This window comes from Lolium rigidum, chromosome 6 (genome assembly GCF_022539505.1).
Source record: "Lolium rigidum isolate FL_2022 chromosome 6, APGP_CSIRO_Lrig_0.1, whole genome shotgun sequence".
Taxonomy (NCBI): Eukaryota; Viridiplantae; Streptophyta; class Magnoliopsida; order Poales; family Poaceae; genus Lolium; species Lolium rigidum.
In genome coordinates this window covers 49414916-49430187 of record NC_061513.1, presented here as the reverse complement: position 1 = coordinate 49430187, position 15272 = coordinate 49414916, and the positions used below count along the sequence as shown (strand labels likewise).

At 45.5% G+C, this 15272-nt stretch overlaps 1 protein-coding gene and 1 long non-coding RNA gene across 2 annotated transcripts; one reads left to right on the top strand and one right to left on the bottom strand.

The window, feature by feature from the left end:
* The first annotated feature begins 3291 nt into the window (after positions 1-3291).
* LOC124662581 (probable endo-1,3(4)-beta-glucanase ARB_01444) lies at positions 3292-10398 on the top strand. The gene is made up of 11 exons (XM_047200399.1): positions 3292-3536; positions 4249-4497; positions 4785-4826; positions 4982-5110; positions 5447-5595; positions 5743-5878; positions 6317-6616; positions 8371-9007; positions 9083-9995; positions 10062-10171; positions 10316-10398. Exons 1-11 carry the CDS (start codon positions 3315-3317, stop codon positions 10396-10398), a joined length of 2970 nt encoding a protein of 989 aa, XP_047056355.1. The 5' UTR covers positions 3292-3314.
* A 94-nt stretch (positions 10399-10492) lies between these two features.
* On the bottom strand, positions 10493-13391 carry LOC124667472. Its single transcript, XR_006991304.1, has 2 exons — positions 11682-13391; positions 10493-11087 (listed from the first exon to the last, which is right to left on the bottom strand). It is a non-coding gene; the product is annotated as an uncharacterized LOC124667472 (long non-coding RNA).
* Between the last annotated feature and the right edge of the window lie 1881 nt (positions 13392-15272).

The following is a 15272-nucleotide window of genomic DNA, read 5'->3' as shown; positions in this document are numbered from 1 at the left end:
GGGCTCCTGCGCAACTACCTCCCCTTGCGCCTCTGCTGACGTCACCCCGCACTAAAATCAGAAAAATCAGGCGCGAAATAGGCACCGATCGAGCGAAATCCCGGGCGCCCGACCACGCGGAGCTCAAATTGGCGCGCGGGCCGTCAAATCTACCGGGAAATAGTCGCAGAAACGGCGGCGATCGAGCGGATCGGAGCGAGTGTGGCTCACCGCGATCAGCAGCAGCGGCGGCGGCGGCTCGATTCCCGCAGCATTTGCTCCGATCGCCCGGACGGAACCGCCGATCGGATCGCGCGAGAGGGGGCTGGAGCCGTGGGTGGGTGTGGGGATCCTTCGCCTAGTCCGTTCGGTCCTCGTTTGCTTGGTTTCGGTATGGAAGGGGAGTTTTTCCGTTTTGGTGCGATCTAGCAAAGGGAGGAGAGGAGGAGGAGAAACAAAGGAGGTGGTTTCGAAAAGGTGGAGGAGGTTTCGAGGTGTGGGAGTGGGAGGGATCGGACGGCTGGGGTAGACTACGGATGTGGATCCGACGGCTGAGGAGAGAGTGAGGGGGTGGGGACATGGGTGTGGCGCAGCACGGAAGAGTCTTCTCGAGCACGCAAAGATTGGCGAACGAAGAAACAAAGCCGAGTCAGCAGCGCGTGTTGAGCAACTCGTTTAGGACATCTGTCAAACAAAAACAAAAAAACTCGTTTAGGGCATGTACGCGCCGTGATCGTCCCCTCTACAGACGAGGAACATTCCCTACATCCCTAAAAAAAAAAGGGAACATTCCCTACAAAAAAAGTTAACCAAAAGCATAAAACCATGTGAGGTACTTGCACATATAACTACAAAATTTAGTAGTAGAAAATATTTCCAATCCACAAATTTGTATTGGGATTTTATAAAATAATAAATAAATGTTTTTATTATACTGCACCTATGACACCACTCACTATAGATACATCTATTCTATTTTTGGATAATTATTTTGAACTTGAGACTCCACGATTGAGGGCCTGAGAATATAGGAGAGAAATTTTGTTCTTATAACACGTGGATATAGTTAATTGGAAGAACTACCACTTGCAGTTGGGCTCCATCTAGGAATGGCAAGCCACCGCGGAGGTGGCAACATGTGTCATCTGCGTTGTTGGCCAACTCATCCAAAATCATCGACAAGCTCAATGACAATCTCCACCAGCTATGTAGTGAAGCCATCGGATGATGACCTCCAAACCTGGAGATTATAAGAAGTCATTGACACCAATAATGACCAATATGCTCTTACCTAGAGGAAGAGCCCTTAGAACAGGTAGTAGTCGTCAAGGGTGAATCCAACATCATTGTTAAGAATGCCAGTCATCCTTCCAGATAAAGAATCAGATGGGATGCCTCCAATGGAGGTTAAACGGGACATATCGAGAACTAAAAGGGCACGATGCCCGATCTAGGTCTCTTTAGTGAGGTATCAAATGAGGGGGTTGATTTTAGTGGCATTCTGTATCTCCGATGCCACAAGGTTCATTAATTCTTCACCAACGGCACCCCAATACGACCAGTGGCAGATCCAACACAAAATACCAGGGTGATCCAATAGTGTATATTTTCATTTAATTATATTTGTGTTAAAAGAAATTCTATGATATATATATATATAGTCTAAGTAGAAATTTCAAGGTGGTCCATGCACCACCCTAGCCACTCTATGTATCCGCCACTGAATACGACGCCATAGCAAGAGCAAGAAACTTTACCTTCGATGAAAACAAATTGATGTGGTGCACGGTGGTCAAGGGGTTGGAGCGATTAGAAGGCGAGCTTTTGTGACACGAGCATCTACTCATACAACGGAAGCTTCAATAACACAACTTCCAATCCCATGGGTATTTTTGATTTTCTTATGTGTTTGTCTTATTTATATGACCCTTAGTGTGAGTGAACTAGGCGTGCAACAAAGCTATACATGTTGGTCAGTCCATAATGTCTATCGTATATGTGGTCGACGGAAAGGTACAACCCCGTGGTGACCACGAGCCCATGTTGAGAAATTTACTATATAATGCATTGGAAAGGAGGAGTTGTGAATGAGAAATTAAACACCTATAATTGTATTGGTTCATTGTTATAACTTGCGAATACTCCTACTCCGCTCCAATGTATCATCATCCTCTTCCTCTCTACATTAATTTAGAGCTTAAATCTCTTGGAAAGCAACATGCACTAAAAGAATGTTTACTCATGGGATAGGGACCTTATAACAATATGTGGAGCCATGCAATGAGGGCTAGACGGATTGGAACGGGATGAAACAAAAGAGGATGAAGGGGAGGAGAAGATGATGTTGCCATACAACTATTGAGTAGGGGAACTAATGGTCCAACTGATCGCTTGTTGCGTAACCGCCACTTCGTGTTTATTCTATCTTCCAAAGTAGTAGCATACTTTGGTCTTCATCTGGACTCAATTCCAATGGAAGTATATGTAGGCTTTGATTTTTTTAGAAATGCAGTAGTATTCCAATGGAAGTATATGTAGGCTTTGATTTTTTTAGAAATGCAGTAGTACATACGTAAATGCTCACAAATTCATATACGCACTCACCCCTACAAACGAACACACGCACATCCTATCTCTATAAACACCTCTGAGAGATCGGACCGATTTTGAAACTCTGATCCGATGAGTTTTAAGATTGAAGCCAGTGGGACGCCTCACTATCAATAGGAACTTCACCTCCCACTAAAAAAATATTTCGTTTTTTATGAGACATCAAAGACTTGATTCAACATTCCAAACCACTGCACCCATAATTTTAAATTTCTAGCCTATTCGACGGCTTGGTAATCCAAATTTGATTTTAATGATTTATTCGGTTTTCCAGACATTTGAATTCTAGAACTCGGTTTATACTAGATCCAAAGCATGTTTATGTGAAAAAAATTCCCCCAAAATATTTTGTTGGAAAATCATCTACAGTAGTAGTACTTCCTTTTTGGGCAGAGATTATTTGACTGATTTTTGGCCAAGGATATTGCTACACAGTCCAAACAAAATTGGTTTTGTAACATTTGCGGACAAGACCCCCAATTTTCACTCGTACAACACCCTCTCCTGGCAGCCGACAACACACACCTCCGCCTCCACGCTGCCGTCGGCGATTTCAATCGAAACCCTAACTCCGGTAATAAGGGATGAGGCCCTTGGCGACGGTGCCGGGCGGCGGGGGGAGGCGGAAGGCGGGAGCTGCTGCTGCGGCGGCGGCAAGCCGTGAGTGGCTGGTGGTGCCGGCGTCAGGGCGGGCGCGGGTTGAGGAGGCCGGGAAGCACGCGGTGATGGCGCGGACGGGGCTGCCGGCGCGCGACCTGAGGGTGCTCGACCCACTGCTGTCCTACCCGTCCACGATCCTAGGCCGCGAGCGCGCCATCGTCGTCAACCTGGAGCGCGTCAAGGCCGTGATCACCGCCGCCGAGGTGCTGCTCCCCAACTCCAAGGACCCCGACTTCGCGCAATTCGTCCGCGACCTCCAGGCCCGCGTGCTCGCTTCCTCTGGTCAGGTATATTCCCGTACCACTGCTTTCTGACAGTTCACGATTTGCTTGCTTTTGGGCTTAGGATTTCGATTAGTAAAATAACTGTGGTCCGTGGTACAATATCCGAGCTGTGGGTGGATAGTAGAACTATGAGCAGTTTTTTTTAGATTTCGCATATATATGATATATCAAACCTTGTGTTCTGCTTCTTAAAGAGAGATGCAATGTTGCCAGTGGTATTAATTCTTCCCAGAACTATATCTTTGGTTTCTGGTCTAGGATCAGGTGTCTAAAATGGTCTTGAAACTGTGACTGGCCAGTAGCATTGGGGCTCGAGTACATCTGTTAGAGCACCCATATATTCAGAATTGTCCAAACACCATATGGTCCCAAGAATACAATTTGATTTGCACATCTGTTAGACCACCCATATCGTCAGTCTTGGTTTGAGAAATTGCTGCTGAATTGAACTTTATATTTGCCAAAAACAACATCAGACATCCATACAGTTAGCATAATATATGCTCTGCTCACTTAAGAATTCTGCACTTCAGTGACTGGAGGCATATATGAGGACATGGGCAGTCGGTCCAATTGTTTATATGCAAAATTGAAAATACAAGTGTTGATCCTGACACTTAGGTCATTCCACTTGGTTTCCTGCTTTCTAGAAGAGATACTGGAATAAGGCATAAGGGGCTGTATGAATATGTGAATTTTTTTCTTCCTTCAACAGGCTGCAGAGTTTACTGATATTGAGGGTGAATCATCTGTGATTGCTTCACCATTTCCTGCTCCCAGTTCATCTAAAGGACATGAACTGGAGATGGCTAAGAGGACTACTGATGCGGTGGGTGGAATGATTCACAGCAGCAGTGTGCCGACGTTGGCCACAATGAAAGATGGAAGCGCCAAGGTCTTACCTTTTGAATTTCGTGCGCTTGAAGTGTGCCTCGAGTCAGCATGTAGATCTCTGGAAGAGGAAGTACGTATCTCATCATATTTCTGGATATTCTTGTTCAAATTATTTGAATACAACTAGATCATTTTATTTGCCATCTTAGGATATCTTGTTTTAACAAGCCATGGTTCACACCATGGCCTGTTCGATATTGAGCTTTTGTTTTTACGTATTTACATAGGATGTTCAGTCATTTATTCAGATGTGCTTATCAGATGAACTTGATGCCTTGTTAGAGCAATTTATAAAAGTTTGGTTCTCCTGCTTTCCCATAAAACCTGGGGCAGTCCTGTTTATATTTTATTTTACAGATAGATGGAGCCATGCTTACTGTAGAAGCTTTTCTTAAGCTGGCCTGGAATAGTCTTTTGAGTGTTCCCTGGTTTATTTAATATATATTACATTTAAGATAGCAAAGACTACAAATCACTTTTGAGATAGCAGTAGTTCTCACATAACATGGTGTGCTGGTAGTTGCAGACAGTGACTGGCCTGCTTTTTTCCGCAGACTGGGACTCTGGAGAAAGAGGCTTATCCAGCATTGGATGAGCTAACTTCAAAGATCAGTACATTGAATCTTGAGCGAGTTAGGCAAATTAAGAGCCGCCTGGTGGCAATTTCTGGACGTGTGCAGAAGGTAGGCAATTTAACTTGTTCGAGGATTCCATCAATTTCATGTAAATTTTCTATACTATCATGGGTAGGTGTTGTCAAACATAATTTGTTGTTTTATTCTGCTGGCTGCTTTTGATATCACTATTTATTTGATCTCCATAACTATGTGGAAGAAATTTTCCCCAAACCTTCACCCTCACCTGCATCATATGCACATCTGAGCACCACCTACCTCTATACATGTTCTTTCCGTCTATAATTTCCTCACAAAAGCCTATTTTTACTGCAATCTTCTGAACTCATTTACCTTATCCACTTGCACAATAATTCCACATTTTTACAATTTACTTTCTCATAGGTGAGGGATGAACTTGAGCACCTATTGGATGATGAAATGGATATGGCTGAAATGTACTTGACAGAAAAACTTGCTCAACAAGATATCAGTGAGACTTCATCTAGAGTTGAGGTTGATGATCATGATCCATCTCAGTTAGAGGAGGGTGGGTAAGTCATCAAAGGGGGACATCTCTACTTTCTTCTTTTAGATGTACTGCTGTTTCTGTTGATCATAAATATTTCTTACTGGTTTGAATGAATCTATATGCATGTATGAATATGCTGAAAAAATGCAATCATTTCATTTGTGTGTAGGGATGAAGATTATAGAAGCGAGCCAGATGGAACCAATGTTAGCTTTGCTGGTTATAAGCCCAACATTGAAGAACTAGAGATGCTTTTGGAGGCCTACTTTGTGCAAATTGATGGCACACTAAATAAGCTTTCACATGTAAGAGTTGTTCTCTTTCTCGTGTTACTTGCATTAATCCAAATATTGCTGAGTTTCCGTCCATTTATAATTGTTGAAAGAACTTTAGATCTGGAGCGTGAATTTTATAACGCTATATGTGGTTGTACTCAAGAACATAAAATGCAACTACCGTAGTAAAAAACATTTTGGTACAGGTTACAGAATGTTGCAGAAATGATGCCTTCAACAGGCTGATATTAGGAGCTAGGGCACTCTAGAAGTAGAAGTTTATTGGTATATCAGTAGACATTATTGCTTGAGTTCATTTTTCTTTCAATTGGTTTTATTAGTTCTTTAGAATGATTTACTACCAAAAAATATTGTTTCTAACAATGAAGCATTGGTGTAGGGAGTTTTATATAGAATGTTTATCTATCAAATTCTCAATCTTAATACTCGTTGTATGTTTGGTTGAAGCTGAGGGAGTATGTTGATGATACCGAGGATTACATCAACATAATGTTGGATGACAAGCAAAATCAGCTTCTGCAGATGGGGGTCATGCTCTCAACTGCCACGGTTGTTGTTACTGCCGGAGTGGCCGTCGTCGGTCTTTTCGGGATGAACATTGGCATATCGCTTTACAATCCCGCAACCCCAGATGAGACACGAGCAGCACATGTGAAGTTCTGGGAAACCACCTTCGGAACCATTGCTGGCTGCACGATTCTGTACATAGTAGCCATGGGGTGGGGGAAGAGGAGCGGGCTGCTGCAATGAGGCGCAACCATGCGCCACGGCTGTTCCCACAGAATGGAGCTCGATTATATTGATACCTGAAAATGCATACCTAAATTTGCCTACCCCATGAAAAGAATAAAAATGAAGGAAGTGAGTTTTTCCTGATGTAAGAAAATGGGTAGTTTGCTATAGCAACTCAGTCTTTGCTATCACACCTGGGTGTAGTGACGAAGGAACCACTAGATGCACTTTTGTAAAAGTTTGTGCTGCTATTGTATATGTAAATCTGTTGTAAACGAACGAAATCACAATAAAAGATGATACTGGTGTGGCTTGTCTTGCCATAGGGGCTACTATTCTCTGTGTGTTATAGACGACATTGTGAGTGCATTTGTTGGTTCGTACTCTGATTGTTTGCTGGGTCATCGTTGTAGACCAGTTGTGATTTGTGAATGCTGTTCCTCGGCGCTCGATCTTTTTAACTGAGAGATATTTGCTTCAGTACTTGGAGAAACAGTTGCATCAGTTATGTTAAACCTTTGTTTTGAGTTGCTCATGTTAAAGTACCAATTGTTTTGCTTCGCTACCAAGTTCTCCAGTTAAAGGACTTTCCTCCCGTTAAAGGACTTTCCTCCCGTGGTCTCTCCTCTCAGCCGCCGCCCTAACCCTAGCCGCCTCCAGTTCATCCTCCTCCATAGATTGGTTCCCCCTCCTCCGGTCGGCTTCGCCGGCGTCAGGAGGAGTGGGGAACCCGATCTATGCGTGGAGTTTTGAATAAAAGTATTGTTTTCATTAGATTATGTTAGGATTTTGGTAGCCGCCTTCTTGTTGGTTTCCCCTCAATGGAGATGGCATCGTATGCAATAAGTGATCTTCGGACTTTCGTTCGGCGACGAGATCTTCTTCCCGGCGTCAATGGTGGTGTTGAACAATCACAATTTTCTAGGTATGGGTCTTCGGATCTTGCTTCGCCAGATCGATTTTGGATCTTTTGTCGTTGTTGCCGCGAGGAGGATTATCCTCGCAGTTTTTGTCCCGGCTGCTACGTCCTCGACAATGGTGATTCGTACTCTCGGCTCTCCATTGACGACGATAAAGCTAGTTGGTTATTATTCCCTGATATACTGGTGTTGGTACTCTTGCCGATGTTGTATGACTGCTTTAATGATTGCGTGCGTGCACGCAGTCTTGGCATTGCGGCTCAAAAAATTATGGGAGAACTTTCGTCGGTATCTACGAGTCTATGGTTCGTTATGTATCTTTGGTGCGCCTTCACAAGAGTACAAGATTGTGTTATGGAAGAAGAAAGAAATTGAAGACCTCGAAGATTTGTTACTATCTTTTAGACTTTATTTTGTAATCGTTGGAGTCAGTTCATGTATCTCTACCATGTACTATTTGTTACTATGAATATATGTGGTATTGATTGTAAAAAAAAAATCTGTACTGTAGACATTCCATCCTCGGTACCATCCCTTCCTAAAAGTGGGACGCCGGACGCGGCCGTCGCCAAATCACACTCTGCCGCGGAGAGAGGATCGACCGGGGCCGCCTATATAGTTGCCGCCGGCAGAGCCTCCCGGCAGAGGGAACCGGAGATGGAGAGGAAAAGGATGGCGCAGGTCGCCACGTACTTCGCGGTCGCTTTCGCAGCGTTCCTCTTCTGGCAGTCCAACCGCAACCCCACCCCGCCGCCGCAGCCCGACATGCCTCTCCCGCCGCCGCCGCCACCGTTCCCGCGGGCGGCGTCTACGGTGCTCCCGGACCCGGCGCGCTTCTTCGCCCCCGAGCTCCTCGCCGCGCCGCTCCCCACCAACTCCTTCTTCCAGAACTTCGCGCTCAACAACGGGGACCAGCCGGAGTACATCCACCCGTACTCGGTCAAATCCGCCGCCGGGGCGCTCACGGTCTGCTACCCCAAGACCGTCCACTCCCCGCCCTTCCACGCCCAGACCTTCGTCGCCGACCTCACCCTCTCGTCCCCGTCCGCCGCCACTCCCGCCGCGCCCCACCGCATCGCCGCCTTCGACGACCTCTCCGTCACCCTCGACTTCGCCCCGTCGCTGCGCGCGTTCCTCGTCCGCGGCAGCCCCTTCGTCACGGTCGCCACCGCGGGGGCGGGGGTCCCCGTCGACATCTCCCTCGCCTCCGTCCACGCCTTCCTCGAGGCCGCCCCGCGCGACGACACGCTCACCAGGTGGCGCCTCCGGATGAACAGCGGCCAGACCTTCCTCCTCTACGCCTCCGCGCCCATCCGCCTTTCCATGTCCAGCGTCACGCAGCTGGCCGCGCCCGGCTTCTCCGGCGTCATCCGCGTCGCCTTCCTGCCCGACGCGGCCATGGAGGCGGTCCTTGACCGGTACAGCGGCTGCTTCCCGACGGGCGGGGAGGCCGCGCTGAACCGGCCCTTCTCCGTCGACTACGCCTGGCGCACGCAGGGGTCGGGGGACCTGCTCATGCTCGCCCACCCGCTCCACCTCCGCCTGCTCTCCACGGACCGTGGCGGCGTCCGTGTGCTCGAGGACTTCAGGTACCGCAGCATCGACGGCGACCTGGTCGGCGTCGTCGGCGACGCCTGGGCTCTAACGACCGACCCGGTGCTCCCCACCTGGCATTCCACCCGCGGCGTCAGCGAGGACGGGGTGCCCGAGATCGTGGCCGCGCTGCGCAAGGACGTGGACGGCCTCGCCTCCACCCCCATAACCACCACCTCGTCCTACTTCTACGGGAAGGCGGTCGCCAGGGCGGCGAGGCTGGCGCTGATCGCGGAGGAGGTCGGGTGCCCGGAACTCATCCCGGCGGTGCGCGGCTTCCTCACAGCCACCGTCACGCCGTGGCTGGACGGCAGCTTCGAGGGCAATGGCTTCCTGTACGACCCCAAATGGGGCGGCCTCGTCACTCTGCAGGGGACGGCGGACACCGGGGCCGACTTCGGCTTCGGGATCTACAACGACCACCACTACCACCTGGGCTACTTCGTGTACGCCACCGCCGTGCTCGCCAAGATCGACCCGGCCTGGGGCCGCGAGCACATGCCACAGGCCTACTCCATGGTCGCCGACTTCATGTCGACAACCTCGCGCGAAGCCGCCGGCGCCAGCTACACCAGGCTGAGGGCGTTCGACCTCTGGAAGCTGCACTCGTGGGCCGGCGGGCTGACGGAGTTCGGCGACGGGCGGAACCAGGAGAGCAGCAGCGAGGCCGTCAACGCCTACTACGCCGCCGCGCTCCTCGGGCTGAGCTACGGCGACGCGCGGCTCGTGTCCGACGCGGCCACGCTCGCGGCGCTCGAGATGCTGGCGGCGCAGACGTGGTGGCACGTCCGGGAGGGCGACGCGACCTACGAGGACGACTTCGCCGGCAGCAACCGCGTGGTGGGCGTCGTGTGGGCGAACAAGAGGGACAGCGGCCTCTGGTTCGCGCCGCCCGAGTGGAAGGAGTGCAGGCTGGGGATCCAGCTGCTGCCCATCGTGCCCATCAGCGAGGCCCTCTTCCCGGACGCCCGGTTCGTCAGGGACCTGGTGGGCTGGACCGCGCCGGCGTTGGCCAGGGACGGCATCGGCGACGGGTGGAAGGGGTTCGTGTACGCCTTGGAGGGGACCTACGACAAGGAGTCGGCGCTGGCCAAGACCAGGGACCTGGCGTCGCATGACGACGGCAACACGCTGACCAACCTGCTGTGGTGGCTCCATAGCCGCGGCTCGCCGGGCGCTGCTGCTGTTGCTGGTACCGGCACTGCGGCCGCTGATGGTGGTACTACTGCTCATGGAATGCTCTTGGACATGCTTGCAACTGAACCGGCTCTGGTCTCTTCGTGAGTTGTTTTGGTTTACTCAAACACTAGCAAGGTATGGCACGGCGGCACGCCGCGCCCATTGTTATGACATAGATCATCTATAAGATTCATGGCAGTGTTATGAGCAATAGGGCTCAAAAGATGCATTTATACATAAGAGCAGTGATTAGACAACAACAATAATACATATATAAGTAGACCGTGAGATTGACAAATCTGATTAGATAGCTCATGGAGGCTTTTACATATCCGGTACATGGAAGGCAGGAGGTTCTACTTGACCTACATACTAACATATTTTTATTGATCAAGCTTAAGGAAATAGTACAGTAGAATAGTAAAACAGGTAGTGCGACTGTTCCCTGGTCTCTAAGCACTCAGAGCTCAGCTTATAGTTCTTTTCATTGGAGAAAAGAGTGATGAGTTCTTGTATTTGTTGAAGAAATCGACGGTTGGAGCAGAGTATGGTCCGTTGTCACATGGAACCAAAGTCCCTGGTTCGGCATTGAAGAGAGCATGGATGTGCTATAATTCTTTCTCATGCATGTTTACCACTTGCAGTGTCTATGTATATGAATCAGTTACCAACCAAAAATTAGAAGAAGATACATCAAAGATATGAAAGTCTCAATGTACCGCTGATGTGCAATCAAAAAAATCAGAGAGAACCTTGAAGTCTTTCAAAAATTTCACTACAGAAATGTATTTCACCTGTAGAACAACATCAGTGTAGCAAAATTTAGGCTTTGAAGATAAGTTTGAACTGTATCCTTGAAAACAAAAAAAAAGATAGGCTTGAAGTAGGCAGACAACAAAATAGCTCAGACCGGTGACCAACAATTTAACTAATCCCTCTTAAGATGGCTACTAAGACAATAGGTACTGCTAAATATGAATATTACTTCCTCTGTTTAAGATCTATACATACAATTTAATGTCAGCTAGAGACCATAACGTTCGAGGACAGCAAGGTTTGGAATTGGCAATGAAAATATAAATTTAATGTTTGCAAACCTAAAACATTGATCCAACAAATCTCTTGACCAAATCCCTCAATGTGACAATTTTCAATACAACCTGTAAGAGTACTACTATATAGTCACCGTACTCGCCTTAAACCCACACCTAACTTTATCAGCATTTCGAAATAATCACAGCATAAACCACGATCTTAAATGAACAGGAAAGCTATTTCTAATGGTGATTGCAAAATTAACTAAGTGACTATGGATTGGTAACTGGTAAAGAACAGAAGCAGACAAATAAACCATTACCCTCCAAATGTAGAGAAGGTCGCCAGATTACCTCGGAAGGAACAATAAGGTCACCTGACCTATCTTTGTCGAGAACTTTGGGCTTGTACTTCACCATCTTGTTTGAATCATTCTTCAGTACTTGTGCAGAATACTTATGAAAATACTATATGCCAAAGCATTCTCATTATAGCAATGAACCCAACAATAATATCCCATCGACAACGACAATTCACTTAGTTTCCCAACAGCGGGATTGATTGCTTGACTTGTCATCACTAAAGAAATAAACAGTAGGATACTACATGAGCAACTAAAGGAATCATTTCCTTGCAGGAAGAACCAAAGAGATCATACGCTCATGATTGCCTTCACATAGAACCAATTTATGGGGAAATTCGTCATCCATAAAGATACATGTATCGCAGAAAAAAAAGAATATTATTATCAGAACTCACAAACAAATGAACAGAATAATTACATGATTCTGGTCTGGAGCAACAATCTTAGGACACAAAACTAAAAAGAGATGGAAAGGTTAAGCAAACAGAGAGCCAGAAAAAATAAATGAACTTATCACATACTTATTTGTACTTATCATAGCCATTGTTGCATTTAACAACGGTAAAGACATTCATTACTCTGAAATAAGAATAACTTGGTTTCAAATACTGACTACAAGTCCAAAACACTATCATTTCTTTGTGAACTCAATTCAGAGAAGCAAGACAATGATAATCTCTCATCGAATCCCTTATTCACAGGAAAAACAGGGCAACAAATGAAAACCAACTATTTGTACAAAATAAATTAAGCAACCAGAGGTTCATGCTTGTGCATATACTAATTTCTGAAGCGAAAGGTTGAGTAGAAAATATCTAAGGGAAGGGATTTATTTACCTTGGTTTGAAAATTGAGTCAGCATCCATAGCTGAAATTGATTAAATCCTCGGAGAATATCCAATGGACTAATGATTAAATCGTCGGAGAATATCCAATGGACTAATCATACATATTTATCTTGTGTAATTTCTAAGTCGATACCAATCATGAAGATACCCTTAATAAATCCATGATCAATGGTTCGCATTTCTTAATTCAGAAGTAAACTTCGAGAAGACACTATTGAGCATATTGGAAGTAGGCAGACCCGAAGTTAATGATTTGTTTTGAGGGGTGACCTGAAGTTAATGATTTGTGAACTGCAGCTACCGTTATTGCTGGTCCCATATTAGAAGAGAGATGATAAAATATAATAAATATATGGGGTGCATCAATACTACATTGAAGATTTTCTTTGTTGCACCCATGTTAGATATCATATGAAAACTTCTCCTAGTTCAACGTAAAATTATACCATAAGTATGACACTTTCTAAATAGCATCAACGGCTCAGCGCCTTGTCAACATAAGATGCAGCATTCAAGTATCAAACCCCGCCCTATTCATAAGAGTTGTTTACTGCATTAGCTAAAACCGGAAAAATTCATGTTACCTATAAAGGCTTCAGCTTCAATTTGTATATTGAGCTAAGAATAGAAACCTGAACTTTACAGTCAAATGAATACAATCAGCATCACACACACAAAGTTCCATACATGTGGGTTCTGACTCAGTTGTTTGAGATATGCACAGGTAAATCAGCAAAGAACTATCAGTTGCGAGAGAATCAATGTGGTAAAACAAAAAGGAATCGAATGGATTAGAGTAGAGACCCCAGCTTCTGCTTCTTCTTTCTGCTTATCCTACTTAACTTAGGGACTGGCGCGGCAGCACGTCGTGCCTTTCTTGTAGACATTAGCTGAAGAACAAAAAGTATTTCTGTTGCAAGATAGAGTGGGCATGTGGCGACGTGTAGCGTGTGGATATATTCAAAAGCAAGTGTCAAATCTATTTCAAGTGAATAGAGAAAAGTCGGCCTCTGTTTAGCGCTGCTCTTTTAGATCAGGCTCCTATGAACTCAGCCACTATTTCCTAATCTGCTAACGGTTGACCTCGTTCGATTACTGGCTGCACAAAAATCAACGTTGATGCCCGGTTTATTGAGTAGACAGGGGAGGCGGGGCAATGCCCTGGTGGCTCATGATCATGGTGGCATTGATGCCATCAAATTTGTTGCTACATGGGTTAAAAAACAGGTAATCATTAAAAGTGCCAAGGTGTGAACTCCTCAAGTCAAAACAGTTCTCTAGACACTGAAGTATCTACAACTCTATTAAAGAGGGTAGAAAAGCTTTTCAGTTTTATAGTTTTCAGAAAGTGAAGAGAGATTGTAATAGTGTGGCTAATGAGCTCCATATTACGTAAGAACAAATGGCACTGCTGGCCTGTGGATGCATGAGGTACCAGAGGCAATAGATGTGTACTGCAGTGCATCAGCAGTCCAAGGATTACCTGACATATATTTCAACAAAATAGTACATGATCAGATGCAATTTCAGGTGTTTTATCACACGGCATGTGAATTTGGAGAAAAACCTTAAAGCCATGAGAGGGTATAGAGCAATAATACGTGAAAAGAGGCTGGTAGAAGTCGAAAGAGATCTCTGAAAAGTTATAAGCCACATACAAATTAATTAAAAGCATGGAGCAAAGTGTGAACCTGGATTTTTTTAGTTCTTAACAAAAGATTATGGTCATTAGAACATTACATTTTTTTTCTAGCCGGTTCATATGGGCACATAATATGCGGAGAAAGTAAGTTGAAAATTGGTGAACGAACTCCTAAAAGCTACTTGATGGTAGATGAGTTTTTCCTTTCCGTATAGTGCAGTGTGGACTGAATACATTGTTATCTAATTGTAGAAAAACACATATATAGCATATGGATAATGCTATGTACCATTTTTGTAACAGGTATCTGTTGGCAATGTCTTTATTTATTATTGGGTAAAAAAATATCAAATATTACTACGTGAAGAACTAATTAAAGACATGTTATCTACCAATCATATATTAATCCATGAGATGAGAGGCGATGGACACGAAAAACAATAGTATTCATATTGCAATCTCGGAAGTTCTAAAAAATATGCCATTATGTGACATCGTGAGAAAGAAAGTACTCTAGAAGAAAGTTTGTTACCTGCAATCTTAGAAGTTCTAAACAATATGTCATAATGTGACATCATGAGACAGAAAGTACTCTAGAAGAAAGTTGGTTACCTCTTAATGAAACATATGAGAAAATAATGCCTACAACAAATAAAATAATCAGAGAACCACACGGCCATGCCTCCGGTTTAAACACTTTAGAGGAAGACCATCCCCAATAATGTAGAACAGCATGATCCAAACCAGTTAGACGTGATCACCAAAAGAGACGAATCTGTTGCTGTTGACCTTGAGGAACATGAGCTAAAACCCAAAAAGACCACATATAAGAACAGACAAATTAGTGCAGCAAACCTCCAAAATAAGCAATAGGTCAGTTAGCATGACTTATCTCCTCACAAGGATGACACATCGACACCGCGACTAGAAACTGAAGAAAGACGAACAACCTCGGCAATATGAAATACTAACAACACAACCGAACAGAATGAAGGACAACCCCACGAAGTAGCCGCTGTAGTCCGAGTGCAAACCTCAGCGCACAGGTGCGGACCTTGCAGGCCATCCCACAGGAAAGAACACACCGGAG

Excerpts from the sequence above, each read along its gene's own strand:
- LOC124662581 (XM_047200399.1), top strand. The coding sequence starts at position 3,315 with ATGGCGCGGACGGGGCTGCCGGCGCGCGACCTGAGGGTGCTCGACCCA. Across the intron at positions 5,111-5,446 it reads TTTCTGGACGTGTGCAGAAG|GTGAGGGATGAACTTGAGCA; the intron begins GTAGGCAATTTA and ends ACTTTCTCATAG. Across the intron at positions 5,879-6,316 it reads CACTAAATAAGCTTTCACAT|CTGAGGGAGTATGTTGATGA; the intron begins GTAAGAGTTGTT and ends GTTTGGTTGAAG.